The sequence below is a fragment of the Astatotilapia calliptera genome, chromosome 15 (assembly GCF_964374335.1).
Source record: "Astatotilapia calliptera chromosome 15, fAstCal68.1, whole genome shotgun sequence".
Lineage (NCBI taxonomy): Eukaryota > Metazoa > Chordata > Actinopteri > Cichliformes > Cichlidae > Astatotilapia > Astatotilapia calliptera.
This window is the reverse complement of record NC_137436.1, coordinates 22428400-22443279: the sequence shown is the minus strand read 5'-3', so window position 1 is coordinate 22443279 and position 14880 is coordinate 22428400. Positions and strand designations below refer to the sequence as shown.

Sequence of the window (14880 nt, the reverse complement as noted above, 5' to 3'; positions counted from 1 at the left end):
GACACTGCTAAGAAACAATGATTAAGGAAAAGCAAGATGCAGTAGAGATTTGTTTGGGCAAGGAAACACAAGCAATGAACATCAGACCACTGGAAATCTGTGCTTTGGTCTGATGAGTCCAAATTTGAGATCTTTCCCTCCATCCATCATGTCTTTGTGCCAAGCACATAAGGTGAATGGATTGTCTCTACATGCATGGTTCCCACTGTGAAGCATGGAGGTGCTTCACAGTGGTGTGAGGTGTGATGGTGTAGGGGTACTTTGCTGGTGACACTGTTGGGGATTTATTTAAAACTAAACCAGGATGGCTACCACAGCATCCTGCAGTGACATGCTGTTCCATCCGGTTTGTGCTTATTTGGACCTCTTTTTCAGGGTCCTCTTTAGTCCGCTTTTTCAACAAGACAATGACCCAAACACACCTCCAGGTTGGGTAAGGGCTATTTGACCAAGAAGGAGAGTGATGGAGTGCTGTGTCACATGGCCTGACCTCCACAGACACCTGACCTAAACCTAATGGATATATCCTGATGGACAGCAGGCAAAAGAGCCAACAAGTGTTCAGCATCTCTGGGAACTAATTCAAGACTGTTGGAAAACCATTTTAGGAGACTACCTTATGAAGCTCATCGAGAGAATGGCACAAGTGTGTAAAACAGTAATCAAAGCAAAGGGTGGCTATTTTGAAGAATCTAAAATATAAAACATGTGAGCCGTGAAGGATTAAATAATATCTTCTAGTCCAATATCCTGGAGGCCTACACAGAGATGTTGTGTTCTGTAATATGTTTATATCATATTGCACCACTAGAGGGTGGTGTCGCAAAATAAGAGTAAAGCGGAGTCAGTAAAGGTTTAGAGATAGAATACAGTTAGATGGCTAGCTGATAACTGATGTGTGTCACTGCTACCTCTTCGATGTTAGTCTGTGCTGAATTCATTAAAGAGCACTGTTCTTCATGAGGATTGGTTTATTACCGGCCGCTACTACATTTTGGCGACGAGTAACCCCTGCATGGTTTTTTTTTTCTGCTTTGAGTTTTTTTGCTGAGTCATCATGACTGCAAACGTCCATCCGCCGCCGATGTTTTTGCCTTGCCCTGGAGATCCTGCTTTGCCATTCAACATGTGGATGCGTATGTTCAACAATTATTTGCTTGTGATCAATGCAACAGGGAATGCTTGGCCTGAAGCACGAAGAAGAGCTACTTTACTTCACTGCTTAGGAACTGAGGGACAAAGGATTTTCTACTCACTGCCAAACACAGGTGACACTTTCGCCTCTGCTGTTACTGCCCTAGAACAATACTTTTCACCCAAGGTAAATGTTGTTGTGGAAAGACATGCTTTCAGACAGCGAACACAAGCTTCACATGAGACTGTTATCCAGTATGTGGCCAGCTTGCGTGACCTTGCTTCTAAATGTGAGTTTGATGACAGGACAGAAGAAATGATCCATGATCAGCTAGTTGAACATGTGTCTAGCCCCAGCATAAGAGAAAGACTCTTGCTGGAACCTGATTTGACACTAGATAAAGCTGTTACACTGGCAACACAAATGGAATCTGCAGTTCAACAAGCTAAATCCATAGCTGCAGACAGTAGTACCCCGGTCCAAGCTGTGCAGTCTCACTCGCACTCCATGCAGAGGAAACATAAGTACAATGCTCACCCTGCAAAGCCATCTCATGCAACAAAAACATCTAAGAACTGTTTTAGATGTGGTTCAAACAGTCATTTAGCCAACTTTCGTCAGTGTCCTGCTGCCAAAGCTACTTGTAAACTGTGTCATAAAATTGGACATTTTGCTTGTGTCTGCTGCTCATCCAAGACAAGAGATGTACGGGAAGTCCATTTACCAAAACTCACAGTCCTTTACTTAACAGATCCTTCTCATGCATCAAAAGGATTGCAATGCTGCATAAATGTGAGAACACCTACCTCATCAGCTAAGGACATTGAACTGATTGTGGACACAGGTTCTGCAGTTTCTATCCTGCCTAACCACATCTATGAAGAGCACTTCAGTGGTACGCCACTAAAACCACCTGACCTTCAACTAGTTACATACACGAAGAAAACAATCCCTGTGTTAGGCTGCCTGCAAGTCACAGTGAGCAGAGGAAATGCATCTGCCTCTGCTGTGTTTTTTGTTGTAAGGAAAGGAACTCCTCTTCTTGGAAGAGATCTGATGGAAGCGCTGAATGTCATCATGGCAGGCAATACTGTTCTACCTCCATGTACTGATCCTACTGCTTCTGTGATGTCTACAAATCCATCACCTGCTTCTTGCATCCCTGCTGCCCCAGACATTGGCTGTGTGCGTGCCTTTGTGCATAAAGTGAAAGTTGACCCAACAGTCAAACCTGTGCGTCAGAAGCTGCGACGTCTCCCGTTTGCTGTGAGGGCTTCAGTTTCAGCAGAACTGGATCGTTTACTCAAAGCTGGTGTCATTGAACGGATTGATGCATCACCATGGGTATCCCCAATTGTTGTGACAGGACGGAAAACTGGTGGAATAAGGCTGTGTGCAGACCTCCGTGAACCAAACAAAGCTGTGATCACTGATTGCTACCCCTTACCACATGTGGATGAATTGTTTGCCAGCTTACAGGGTGCAAAAGTGTTTTCTACAATTGATCTTGCAAATGCATACTACCAGCTGCCGCTGCATGAAGATAGCAGAGATTTGACAGCATTCATTACACATGATGGACTCTTCAGATTCTGTAGAGTACCTTATGGACTGGCCTCTGCCCCCTCAGCTTTTCAGAAAATGATGGCTGAAATCCTTAAAGACCTCCCAGGTGTCCAAAACTACAGTGGAGCAAAAAAGTATTTAGTCAGCCACCGATTGTGCAAGTTCCCCCACCTAAAATGATGACAGAGGTCAGTAATTTGCACCAGAGGTACACTTCAACTGTGAGAGACAGAATGTGAAAAAAAAATCCATGAATTCACATGGTAGGATTTGTAAAGAATTTATTCGTGATTTGGCTGCTCTCGGGTTTTATAGGTAGAAAGGTAGAAGCCTGGGGATGCTAGTGTTAATGCGCATTATGGTCCAAAAAAATCGGTATTTGGAAGTGCACTCAATTTACAGCAGCTCTTGTTTGATAATAAATGTGGGCTTCATACCAGCGGATATCGAATGCCTATAAGAGGTTCTATACAATGTCAATACACAGACACACAGCAAACTAACCATCCTCTCTGGGACTGATTTAAGCAAAACAAAACAGTCAGATGATTCAAACTACTATTGACTCATTAATGTTGAATTCTCTCGCAGCTGCTCTATTTCCATGTTCTCCTGCGTGACTGATGGCCTTGAGTTTGAAATACGGTTCGTAAATATGTTTGTCTCTTAACAGGTGCCATTTCGGGGTCCTTATACACACACAATATAGTAATATTATGTTTAAGCATAATACGTATTACTCCGCTAGACTCCTGACATCTGTAGCCGTAATGTTAAGACAATCCATCAAGGATTCGTAGCTTACCAAAGTTTTATTAAAACATTTTTTGACAGATTTTTGAGCACCGTGTACGACATAAAATCGGTTCAAGGTCAGTAAGCACGGCCAGAATTCATACATAAGTTGCACCCAATTATAAGGCGTACTGTCAACTTTTTGAGAAAACTAAAGGATTTTATGTGCGCCTTATAGTCTGAAAAAGCTGCTGAAAATTTGGACACATTCACAGAGCTTCATCACACCATCACTAATTTGATCAAATCAAGTAGATATTTAAAGATTATAAGGCTATATTCTGGCCTGAAAACTCTTAAACGTGTATCTGGTGACACAGAAACAGCGGCATTGCAAAACATTATTTACTCTGTGCTGGGACAATTTCCTCCACCGTTGCTGCTTCTGATTTCCTACGAAATGCACTCTGGGAAAACTGTCTGACCCAGGTCCACACCTTGCACCGCCTGTAACCAATCAGATGTAAGAGTCTAGTAGTGTGGGGTTGTGTATGTACTATGTAGAAAAACATCTCGAAACAACATTAACAGGCGTGCTGTGTTGAAGATGGTGGGAAGTCTAAAGACAGTCCAGTGAGAAACTCGTCAGTGTGTTAACCATTTGTGGTTCTGGTGTTTATCTGGTCATCATTACAGGCTCAACCCTCCAGAGCTCTGCTGCTGTTGTACCAACCGTCTCAACAAAACACTTCCCCTTCATTTCTCAGAAATAAATGACTTCATTGGTGCAATGAGGTGCCAAAAGGTCTCAGACCACTAATACATCTTATCTGTGTTTTTATCTAGCTGCTCCAAGTGGTGACTGCTGCAGTATCACTATGCTTCATTGTGGACGTAAAGACTTGAATTCCATCACAAACTAATTTGTGCTGCGAGAAACATGATCAAACACACTTTCTGCTTTTGCAGAATAAACTACATTTACAGAAGAGATGCATTCATGAAAACATTTATTTCAGCTCTTAGTTTTCACACGTTTAACTTCCTCTATTCTCCTCTACTGGAGTCCTCCCTGTGACGTACTGAAATAACAAAAAACTTGCAAATTGCATCGAATAAACGTAGAATGTGGAAAAGCTTTTTCATATATTTGATGTTTAAACGTCACAGGCAAGTTAGAGATCTTCCGTACTGAGAACCAAATTCATCCAGCAAGTGTGTTGTTGATGTCACTATGAGGAAGTGAGCAGGAAGTCAGTGCTGTATTCATCTTTGTTACTGCCTCACTTGTGAACGTGAGAGCAAGAGTAGAGACTGAGAGAGACGGAGAAGCACGATGGCTGAGTTCAGATGGATTCAAATGTTTCTGTTCCTGATACTGACGCTTCAGTTTAAAGGTAAGAACACAGAGCACATTATAAATGAATAACCTGATGTTACATCATTCATCCTCTAACTGAGGCAGCCATGTTTTGTTTGCAACTTTCTGTTGAACCTTTGAAACCAGAGATGAGCTAATTCTCACACTAACTATGAACATCACAGTCATATCCATGTTACAGTTTATTTTCCAAATGTATTTCTCTTTTCCACAGCAGCAGTGACTGGACAACGCGGCCCCACATTCCTGGTCAGACTTGGTGATGAGGTCACTTTGCCTTGTCAAAATGTGACAGTTGGTCAGCCTGAGTGTAACAGAACTGACTGGATCTTCAGACGTTTGAATGTTGCTGACACAGTCAGGCTGATTCATCTTGGTTTGATTGAAGAAAAGCACAAAAATAAATCAGACAGACTGAGTGTTACAGCAAACTGTTCTCTGGTCATAAAGAACATCACAGTTCATGATGCTGGTCACTACACCTGCAGACACTACACATCACAAGACCAACAACACTGTGGAAAATCCTGTTCTTCTTTGTCCATCATCGACAGTGAGTATTTACATCATCCTTTCACATCAAAATATCCTGTTAGAGAAACAAACTAAAATGTTACAGTAAGTATGACCACAGTGATGAAGTTAATTATCTTTATTGTTTGTTTTTCTCTCTCAACATGTCTCCATCTGTACGACTGAAGTGACTGAACATGAGAACAACGGTACAGTCATCTTGTCCTGCTCTGTGTTGGAGCATGATCCATGTACACACACAGTACAGTGGATCTATGAGGGTGAAGAGAAATCCTCAGACATGCAGATATCACCACCAGGCTGCACTGCCACTGTGACATTTACAACATCTCACCTTAATCAGAAGATTTTGAGTTATTAAAGTGTAATGTGACGAATAAGTACAGTAAGAAAGTGCAGCTGTTTCCTTTCAGCCGTCAGTCCTCAGGTGGGACAACAGGTGAGAATATTAACCTTAATAACACAATAACACAAAATAGAAATATCACACCTGTGTTTGTCATGACTGTTGTAAAGATAACAAAGTTTGTATTACGTGAACACACTCTTCTTTTTAAATTTGTGTATTTGTTCAGATGGGGATAAATCATCAGATGGCAAAATATTTCTTTCTGTCCATCTCTTTGTGTTATCATTCATTTTTTACCTTGCTCAGTCACTCTCAGTGCGTTTCAGTCTCTTGTTACAATTTGTTGTTTTCAGCTCATCATAACTGCACCAGTGACCACATTAACATTATCATTTGGTTTTACAGATTCATTATATCTGTCTGTTATTGTTCCTCTATGTTTAGCAAACTCTTAATTGTTCATCATTCATCACATGGAAAAAAACTAAAGGAGTTTAACAAATGAAAAGAAATCCGCAGATATGCAGATATTACCTTCAGGCAGCGCTGCCACCGTGACCTTTACAACATCTCACCTTCATCTGCTTTTTTGAGTTATCACTGTGTAATGTGTGAGGTGTGACATATAGTGAGCATATTAACCTTAATAACACACAGTGACACAGAGCAGCAATATCGTTATTGTTTTAAAGGTAACAAAGCTTTTTCTAAAAGAACACCTTTTTAAAAAAATCTGTATTTGTTCTGCTGGAGCTGTACAGCTGAAGGTGTACTAAATGTTTATATTAAGTGTTTATTTTTGTGAGAACAATTCCACACTTTGTAATGATATTTAAATATTGCAAATATAAAGGTAAACACACAAAACATATACTCACTACAACCTATAACACTGTCTGTATTTATAATATGTGAAATCTTTGTTTTTTCTCCATAAAACAAAAATCTGAAACAAAAACTGAAGATTCAGATTTTCCATCATTGTTGAGATGCATCATTATGTCTGTGGGATTAGCAGCGCTCTTAATATCTGCTGTTACAGTCAACATGTGGGCAAAAACTAAAGGTGAAAACATTCACAGATTAAACTTTTATACCAGAGACGCGTTGATGAAGTTGAAATTTACTCTCTCTTTTTCTTTTAGTAAACAAACCACAAAAGGAAAAAAGGACTGTGAGTATAAACACTGAATATTCAGATAATTGATCATGATTATGGTTTTTATGTTTTTGGATTCTGAAATCTTCTTTAATTGTAATTTATTGGATGCAACATAAAGATAATTTTAAAGAATTTCCACAAATTTACATTTAAACAACAAATCTATTTAGAGTTTTTTGTTTCCAAGTGTTTTGTGTTTTGTGTCGGGGTGGGTTTCAGTAATCAATTTTCCAATTAAAATCGATTTTAGCTTGAATAACGTGATATCGATTCATTAAAATCCTAAATAACTTTTTAAATTTAAATGTATTTTGCCAGAAACACCAGAAGCTCAGGTTAAAACTTTAATTTCAACAACCACCACACAGCAAAAACAGTAAATGAGAGCAGATAATGGATTCCACACAAAGTGCGGACCTGAAACATCAGAATCAGCGAGCTGTCAGCTTTCTCACCCGACGCCACGTACACGGACACGTCGCCGGCTCACAGATTCTAATGCTACAGGTTTCATTACTTTCTGACCAAAATTCACTGAAAGAAGATACAAACTACGCTTCACATTTGATAAATATTGTTATTAATTCCCACCACGATAAAATCACACTTCCTACACAGCTCTCTCTCTCTCTCTCACTCTCTCTCTCTCTCTCTCAGTGTTTCCCATCTCAAATCTCTGTTTTCTGCTTTATTCGTTTGCTTATTACGCACCAGCCTACCATTGTGTACAGTGCTGACGGCCGCTGTTTTGGTTGTTGTTGTTGTTGTTGGTTTTCTTTTCAAAAATGACCTCCAACAAGAAAGCCACATTTCTGGTGTTCGATACAGAAGAAATTTCAACTTTTTAAAATTCTGCCAAATTGCGAAATGCTTAGCTGTGTCCCTATTAATACCTCTGTAACTTTGCTCTGCTTCACTTCAGCAGCATTTGGTAATGTTCATATGCAGATTCATGGTTTTCTTCAGTTTGTGTTCTATTGCAGAATATTTTTAGCCAGGCCAGGAAACTCTCCTTCATGTTTTTCTGTGTTTTATCCTCAGTTACTTGGACACAAAGGCATTTGCTGTGATGCTTACACTTCTGATAAAGTCTCACAAGTGTCAGCTTTCTGTTTATAGATGTAAAAATATGGATAAGTGGTCAGAATTGTAACAATTTTGACTGAGGTAAAATTTCCCTGATTCAAATCGACTTAAATAGAAGAAATCAGAGACGATACCCAGCCCTAGTTTTCTGTGTTCTCTTGTATCTAGTCAAGTCTTCATCTCTGCATTAAGTATTTACTTGTTTATATACTTCATGTTTTATTTTGTTAATCTCATGCTTCAGTTAAACTTCCTGTCTGTGATTGTGTCTGTTTATCCGTACCGCATCTCCACTTCCACAAGTTTTCCCTGTGTGTATTTATCTCCTCTTTGTTCCTTCTCAGGTATTCTGTTGTTTTCTACCGTGTGTTCTCAGTAAGTGGGATTCTGTTTTTTGTTTGTCTTCACTGGAGCTTTGTACTCTTGGACTGCTGTCAACCAAGTGTAAATATGTCATGTTAAATCCTGCCTGCTTGTTTTGTAGAGTCTGCTTTTGGGTCCCTACAGCTGATAAATGCAGTTATTTGTTCCTATGAACTGTGAACATACACACAGGAGAAGACTAAAGAGAAGAATACACTGTGCTCACTGTTAGAGTGAAATTACATGTTATCTCAGGAAATAATTTTTTTTGGGGGGGTGACGGTTTTCTAAAGAAAAAATAATCTGTGTACGGAGATGATGCAGACACAAACCTGAAAACTCCAAACAGTCCAAACATATGAATATCAGTTATATGAGAGAATCTAAAGTGTGTTGTGTTGTTTTCCACAGGTGCAGAATGATGAAGATGACGGTACAGTGACCTTTGAAAACTCTCGAGACCCTTCTGCTTCTGTCAGACTCCACTGATCATCAACATCAACTCAGCAAAGAAACAAGGTGACTTCTGCTGAAGATCATCTCATCACATTTTATATGTGAAGAACACAGACTCACGAGATCATTTTAATATTTTCAATGTCCTTACACTCCACTTTTCATCCAGTAAGATGAGGATTTTATCATACAGTGTTTCCTGCCATGTTCACATAAACCTCCCGTGTCGAGCTACATACCGTCTCTCTCCCTCTGCTTTTACTCTTTTTGTCTCTCCATATGTTGTGTTTGTGAGAGAGAGACTGATCAGCTACATCTGTCTCAAATACCTAATCACAGCCATTTAAACACACTTTCATCCACTCAGTCATTTCTAGATTGTTGTGTTAGGTGTGTCTGTAGCATCACTCAGTCTCCATAGAAGAACCTTGACTTCTTTGCATTTCCTGTTTTCTCCTCTGACTAATCTTAAATTTCTTTAAATTTCCTCCTCCTGATCAAATACTCAGTTCTGGAATAACTGCCTGCTCTTCCTCCACCGCTCACCAAACCCAGCAGCTGGAACCATTCACCCTCACCTGCATTTTCAAAGTCTTTGTCATAAAACTCTCAACCTGATTCCAGTGTTACAGCCTGCTTTAAAGTCCACTTCTTCTGTTTAACAATAATAATAATCAAAAAGCAAATGTAATTTCTAACCTGCATATAAATCTGAATGAAACAGTTTGATCTCACCTTCATCTAACATGAACATGTAGATGCATCATTTACCTGTCAGAGTCTGAATGACTGATAGTTCTTAAATCATCCGTCACTCTGCGTTATGTGATCTGTAACAACTTGTTTTTGTTATAACTCGTGAAAATATAACTGAAAGTATTTATGAAGCATTTTCTATCATGTGTGTACATTTGTGTGTGGACAGCTCACATTCCCATATGGAAAAGACATATATATATATAAATCTTATAAAGTTTGTATCTGTCTTGTGTGAAACTTGTATGAAAAGCATACAAGAGTGAAAACAGATATAAGATTGCTTGAAAAATCATATAAATGAAACGTGTATGTTTTGGATACTTACTAAAACAATATATGAAAGTAATGAGAAAGTGGCCACTTTCATGAGTAAATCATATAAGCTTTATATGATCCATTATATGAAGTAGGCCACATCTTATGCAAGTCTTTTATAAGTTTTTACTATTTCTTTTCCATATGGGTTGTGACAGCAATGTAACTGATGACAAGAGTCTAACTTCACTGTGTGCTTTATTGCCATTTTGCCCTCATTATTATGTTTTACTATAAAAGTATCACATGAAATACTTAACTGCCTGTTCTGTTTAAATACATTTACATTTTTATGAGCACACTGGTAGGATGCTCAGCTATAAAAGGCACATTACTGTGAAATAGTTTTAAAAGGTCAGTGGCAGTGACAGTCCAATCACATTAACCTGTGAAACATCCACACCTCGATTAGTTATGACCAGATTTTAGCAAAAAGAATTTCCTGTTTCATGTTCAGTTCATCAGACACGACCTATGCAGCTGTTTTTATGTCATCATGTATGTTTTTGGTTTTATCTACTGAAATTAGTGTAATTTTAGTATCAAAAAGCTGCAAAGTTAACTGAACCTTGTCACCTTCACATAATAGTCAAATAATAATAATAATAACAATAATAATAATTAACACATGGTTGAAAATTTTTATTTCAACTTCCATTAATCATTGTAATGAATGCATTCTACCTGTACTTGAAACTGAGCTGATTTTGTGTCTAAATCCAAAAAGAAAAATGAGCAGCGTGCTGTAAACTATTAAACAAATATATTTGATTTTGTAAAAATCTGAATAGAATGTTTAGATGTTTGTGATGATTGATTTCATAGACCATTTATAATGAAGCAGTAAATAAAAGCAGAATGCAGAATACAAAGATCACGTCTGATGTATTGAACATGAAACAGGAAGTTTTCAGCTTAGAATGAAACCAGCTCCAGATGTGTCACAGGTTCATCTAGCTGTAGTGAATGGCACGTTGCCATAGATGGCGCCATAGTTTAGTTGTGAGGATTTTTGTCTTTAAAGCATCCTAAGAAATTTTTTTTGTTTGTTTGTTTGTTTGTGCACAAAGTATTCTCAGTATTTACTTTAGTAGCAGCTCCTGAAAAGTTGAGTCCACAGCACATCTGTCTCACCCTCACCGGTTCATCTGGAACACCAGGAGCGGGCTGCTCTCCGCGGACATCATGAGGTCAGCTGACCGCAGCAGAGCAGAGCCAGGCAGCTGTTACACTAACGGGACCTGACATCTCCGAGAACACTGGAGATTTTTTTCAGACAGGCTCTATGTTGGCAAATCAACCGGATATTTAAAGATCACACCTCTTCACTCTGCGCCTAACAACTCTTCACAGTGTATTTAGTGACACAGAAACAGCAATAATACAAAGGTTTACTGTGAGGGAAGGTCCACGCCCTAAAGCGCATGTAACCAATCAGATGTTACGGTCTGTTCACTAGCTAAATTATTTCATGATTCAAGCACAGGAGCAATAAAATAATACATTAAACAGGACACTAGTTGAATATATTGATAAATAAAAAAAAATAATGACAGAGTTATTCATTTGTTTGTGTATTTATTTTATTTTAATGCTGATGAGGCTACATTTGTTTGTGATGAGCTCTGATATTTATCTAAAACATATAAATGCACCCGTAATTAATGTAACTGTTGTGTTTTAACAAATCATACCGAGGCGTAATTCAGGAACAGAGCTTCATGTGAACATTACTCATAGTTTGAAATTAAGTTACTATAGTTTCACAAAAATCAAAAACCACTTGCAGTAAAACATCTCGAAACAACATTAACAGGCGTGTTGTGTTTAAGATGGTGGGAAGTCTAAAGACAGTCCAGTGACAAACTCGTCAGTGTGTTAACCATTTGTGGTTCTGGTGTTTATCTGGTCATCATTACAGGCTCAACCCTCCAGAGCTCTGCTGCTGTTGTACCAACCGTCTCAACAAAACACTTCCCCTTCATTTCTCAGAAATAAATGACTTCATTGGTGCAATGAGGTGCCAAAAGGTCTCAGACCACTAATACATCTTATCTGTGTTTTTATCTAGCTGCTCCAAGTGGTGACTGCTGCAGTATCACTATGCTTCATTGTGGACGTAAAGACTTGAATTCCATCACAAACTAATTTGTGCTGCGAGAAACATGATCAAACACACTTTCTGCTTTTGCAGAATAAACTACATTTACAGAAGAGATGCGTTCATGCAAACATTTATTTCAGCTCTTAGTTTTCACACGTTTAACTTCCTCTATTCTCCTCTACTGGAGTCCTCCCTGTGACGTACTGAAATAACAAAAAACTTGCAAATTGCATCGAATAAACGTAGAATGTGGAAAAGCTTTTTCATATATTTGATGTTTAAACGTCACAGGCAAGTTAGAGATCTTCCGTACTGAGAACCAAATTCATCCAGCAAGTGTGTTGTTGATGTCACTATGAGGAAGTGAGCAGGAAGTCAGTGCTGTATTCATCTTTGTTACTGCCTCACTTGTGAACGTGAGAGCAAGAGTAGAGACTGAGAGAGACGGAGAAGCACGATGGCTGAGTTCAGATGGATTCAAATGTTTCTGTTCCTGATACTGACGCTTCAGTTTAAAGGTAAGAACACAGAGCACATTATAAATGAATAACCTGATGTTACATCATTCATCCTCTAACTGAGGCAGCCATGTTTTGTTTGCAACTTTCTGTTGAACCTTTGAAACCAGAGGTGAGCTAATTCTCACACTAACTATGAACATCACAGTCATATCCATGTTACAGTTTATTTTCCAAATGTATTTCTCTTTTCCACAGCAGCAGTGACTGGACAACATGGCCCCACATTCCTGATCAGACTTGGTGATGAGGTCACTTTGCCTTGTCAAAATGTGACAGTTGGTCAGCCTGAGTGTAGCAGAACTGACTGGATCTTCAGACGTTTGAATGTTGCTGACACAGTCAGGCTGATTCATCTCGGTTTGATTGAAGAAAAGCACAAAAATACATCAGACAGACTGAGTGTTACAGCAAACTGTTCTCTGGTCATGAAGAACATCACAGTTCATGATGCTGGTCACTACACCTGCAGACACTACACATCACAAGACCAACAACACTGTGGAAAATCCTGTTCTTCTCTGTCCGTCATCGACAGTGAGTATTTACATCATCCTTTCAGATCGAAATATCCTGTTAGAGAAACAAACTAAACTCTTACAGTAAGTATGACCACAGTGATGAAGTTAATTATCTTTATTGTTTGTTTTTCTCTCTCAACATGTCTCCATCTGTACGACTGAAGTGACTGAAGATGAGAACAATGGTACAGTCATCTTGTCCTGCTCTGTGTTGGAGTATGATCCATGTACACACACAGTACAGTGGATCTATGAGGGTGAAGAGAAATCCTCAGACATGCAGATATCACCACCAGGCTGCACTGCCACTGTGACATTTACAACATCTCACCTTAATCAGAAGTTTTTTGAGTCATTAAAGTGTAATGTGATGAATATGAACAATGGGAAAGTGCAGCTGTTTCCTTTCAGCCGTCAGTCCTCAGGTGGGACAACAGGTGAGAATATTAACCTTAATAACACAATAACACAAAATAGAAATATCACACCTGTGTTTGTCATGACTGTTGTAAAGATAACAAAGTTTGTATTACGTGAACACACTCTTCTTTTTAAATTTGTGTATTTGTTCAGATGGGCAAAATATTTCTTTCTGTCCATCTCTTTGTCTTATCATTCATTTTTTACCTTGCTCAGTCACTCTCAGTGTGTTTCAGTCTCTTGCTACAATTTGTTGCTTTCAGCTCATCATAACTGCACCAGTGACCACATTAACATTATCATTTGGTTTTACAGGTTCATCATTGCTGTATATTATTGTTCTTGCATGTTTAGTAGCACTCTTAATTATTGTAGCATTCGTCATATGGAAGAAAATGAAAGGTGCGAACATTTCCAGATTAAACATATCACCAACAACTGTTTAATAAAGTTTAGACTTCAGTGTGAAAATTAAATTTCTTTTCAGGGAAAAAAACACAAAGGGAAGACAATGCTGTTGGTTTAAACACTGAAGTAAGTAAAGATGGCAATGGCTTTACTGTAAAAAACATAGGCATAATAGATAATGTGAACATACAATTATGAACATAAAAACAAAGTAAATAAACAAACAAAGTAAAATAAACAAAGTAAAACATCACAAACAGCTGCCTATCAGTATGTTAAATCCTCCGTAATACAGCTAATTCTAATGTTTTACCAGTCCTGGGTGTAGTAGTAAACCCAGGACTGATATTTATGTACGTATGTAATGGAATAAAATATGTAATTCATATGTTACTTACCTGTGTTTGTGCAGGGATTAGGTTTAAACCCAGCTGAGATTCAGTCTGATCCAGGAAACAGTCAGGAGATGGTGAGATCAAACAGTATCAGGAGTTATAGTTACTCTCAGAGTAACTATGATCTTTGTTCGATATATGATGATAACGATTTAATATAATTATTTAAAGGTGTCATTCTGTTGTGTCCACTGTGTAGGATGATCTTGAGGATGGTGTTAACTATGCTTCCATCAACTACACTAAGAAGGCCAACAGTAAGGCCAGTGCTCAGGTAAGTGTTTATGAGAGTGACATTATTCACAGCATGATGAGGTTTTGTGTTGGGTAAAATTTGTTGTGTCATTTTTCCTTTTAGGTCCACGATGATGAAGGTACCACTGTGACATACAGCACAGTGAAAGCTCCCTCAGCTTCTCTTGAAGTCTCCACTGATCCCAGCAACCTGTATTCCACCATTACCAAATAAGATACTGTATTTAAAGATTACATGTTTTAATACTGTTATTTGGATCTTATATTTAGAGTTATATCGTCTACTTCAACATTACATGGGTATACTGAAGGGTTTATAAAATAAATCTAGTTTATTTTACTGTCTATTTTGTTTATTTGTTGTTTATGGTTTTGGAAAATAAATAAATTAATGAATAATTAAATACATTGGATTACA

At 38.4% G+C, this 14880-nt stretch overlaps 1 protein-coding gene and 1 long non-coding RNA gene across 5 annotated transcripts; both read left to right on the top strand.

Moving 5' to 3' along the window:
- Positions 1–4244: 4244 nt before the first annotated feature.
- On the top strand, positions 4245–11391 carry LOC145420415 (uncharacterized). Of its 2 annotated transcripts, none has more exons than XR_013901717.1 (6): positions 4245–4833; positions 5035–5370; positions 5519–5790; positions 6665–6766; positions 6846–6874; positions 8723–11391. It is a non-coding gene; the product is annotated as an uncharacterized LOC145420415 (long non-coding RNA). The 2 variants fall into 2 exon arrangements; XR_013901716.1 differs by having other exon boundaries at positions 4246–4833; positions 5032–5370.
- Positions 11392–12244: 853 nt separating this feature from the next.
- Positions 12245–14880, top strand: LOC113006628 (uncharacterized). 3 transcript variants are annotated; one of them, XM_080289656.1, is made up of 8 exons: positions 12245–12463; positions 12665–13000; positions 13149–13421; positions 13720–13806; positions 13892–13938; positions 14225–14281; positions 14407–14481; positions 14566–14880. In XM_080289656.1, exons 1-8 carry the CDS (start codon positions 12403–12405, stop codon positions 14674–14676), a joined length of 1047 nt encoding a protein of 348 aa, XP_080145782.1. In that variant the 5' UTR covers positions 12245–12402; the 3' UTR covers positions 14677–14880. The 3 variants fall into 3 exon arrangements, with proteins under 3 accessions (XP_080145782.1, XP_080145781.1, XP_080145783.1); XM_080289655.1 differs by having other exon boundaries at positions 12247–12463; positions 12662–13000; XM_080289657.1 differs by lacking the exon at positions 13720–13806 and having other exon boundaries at positions 12250–12463; positions 12662–13000.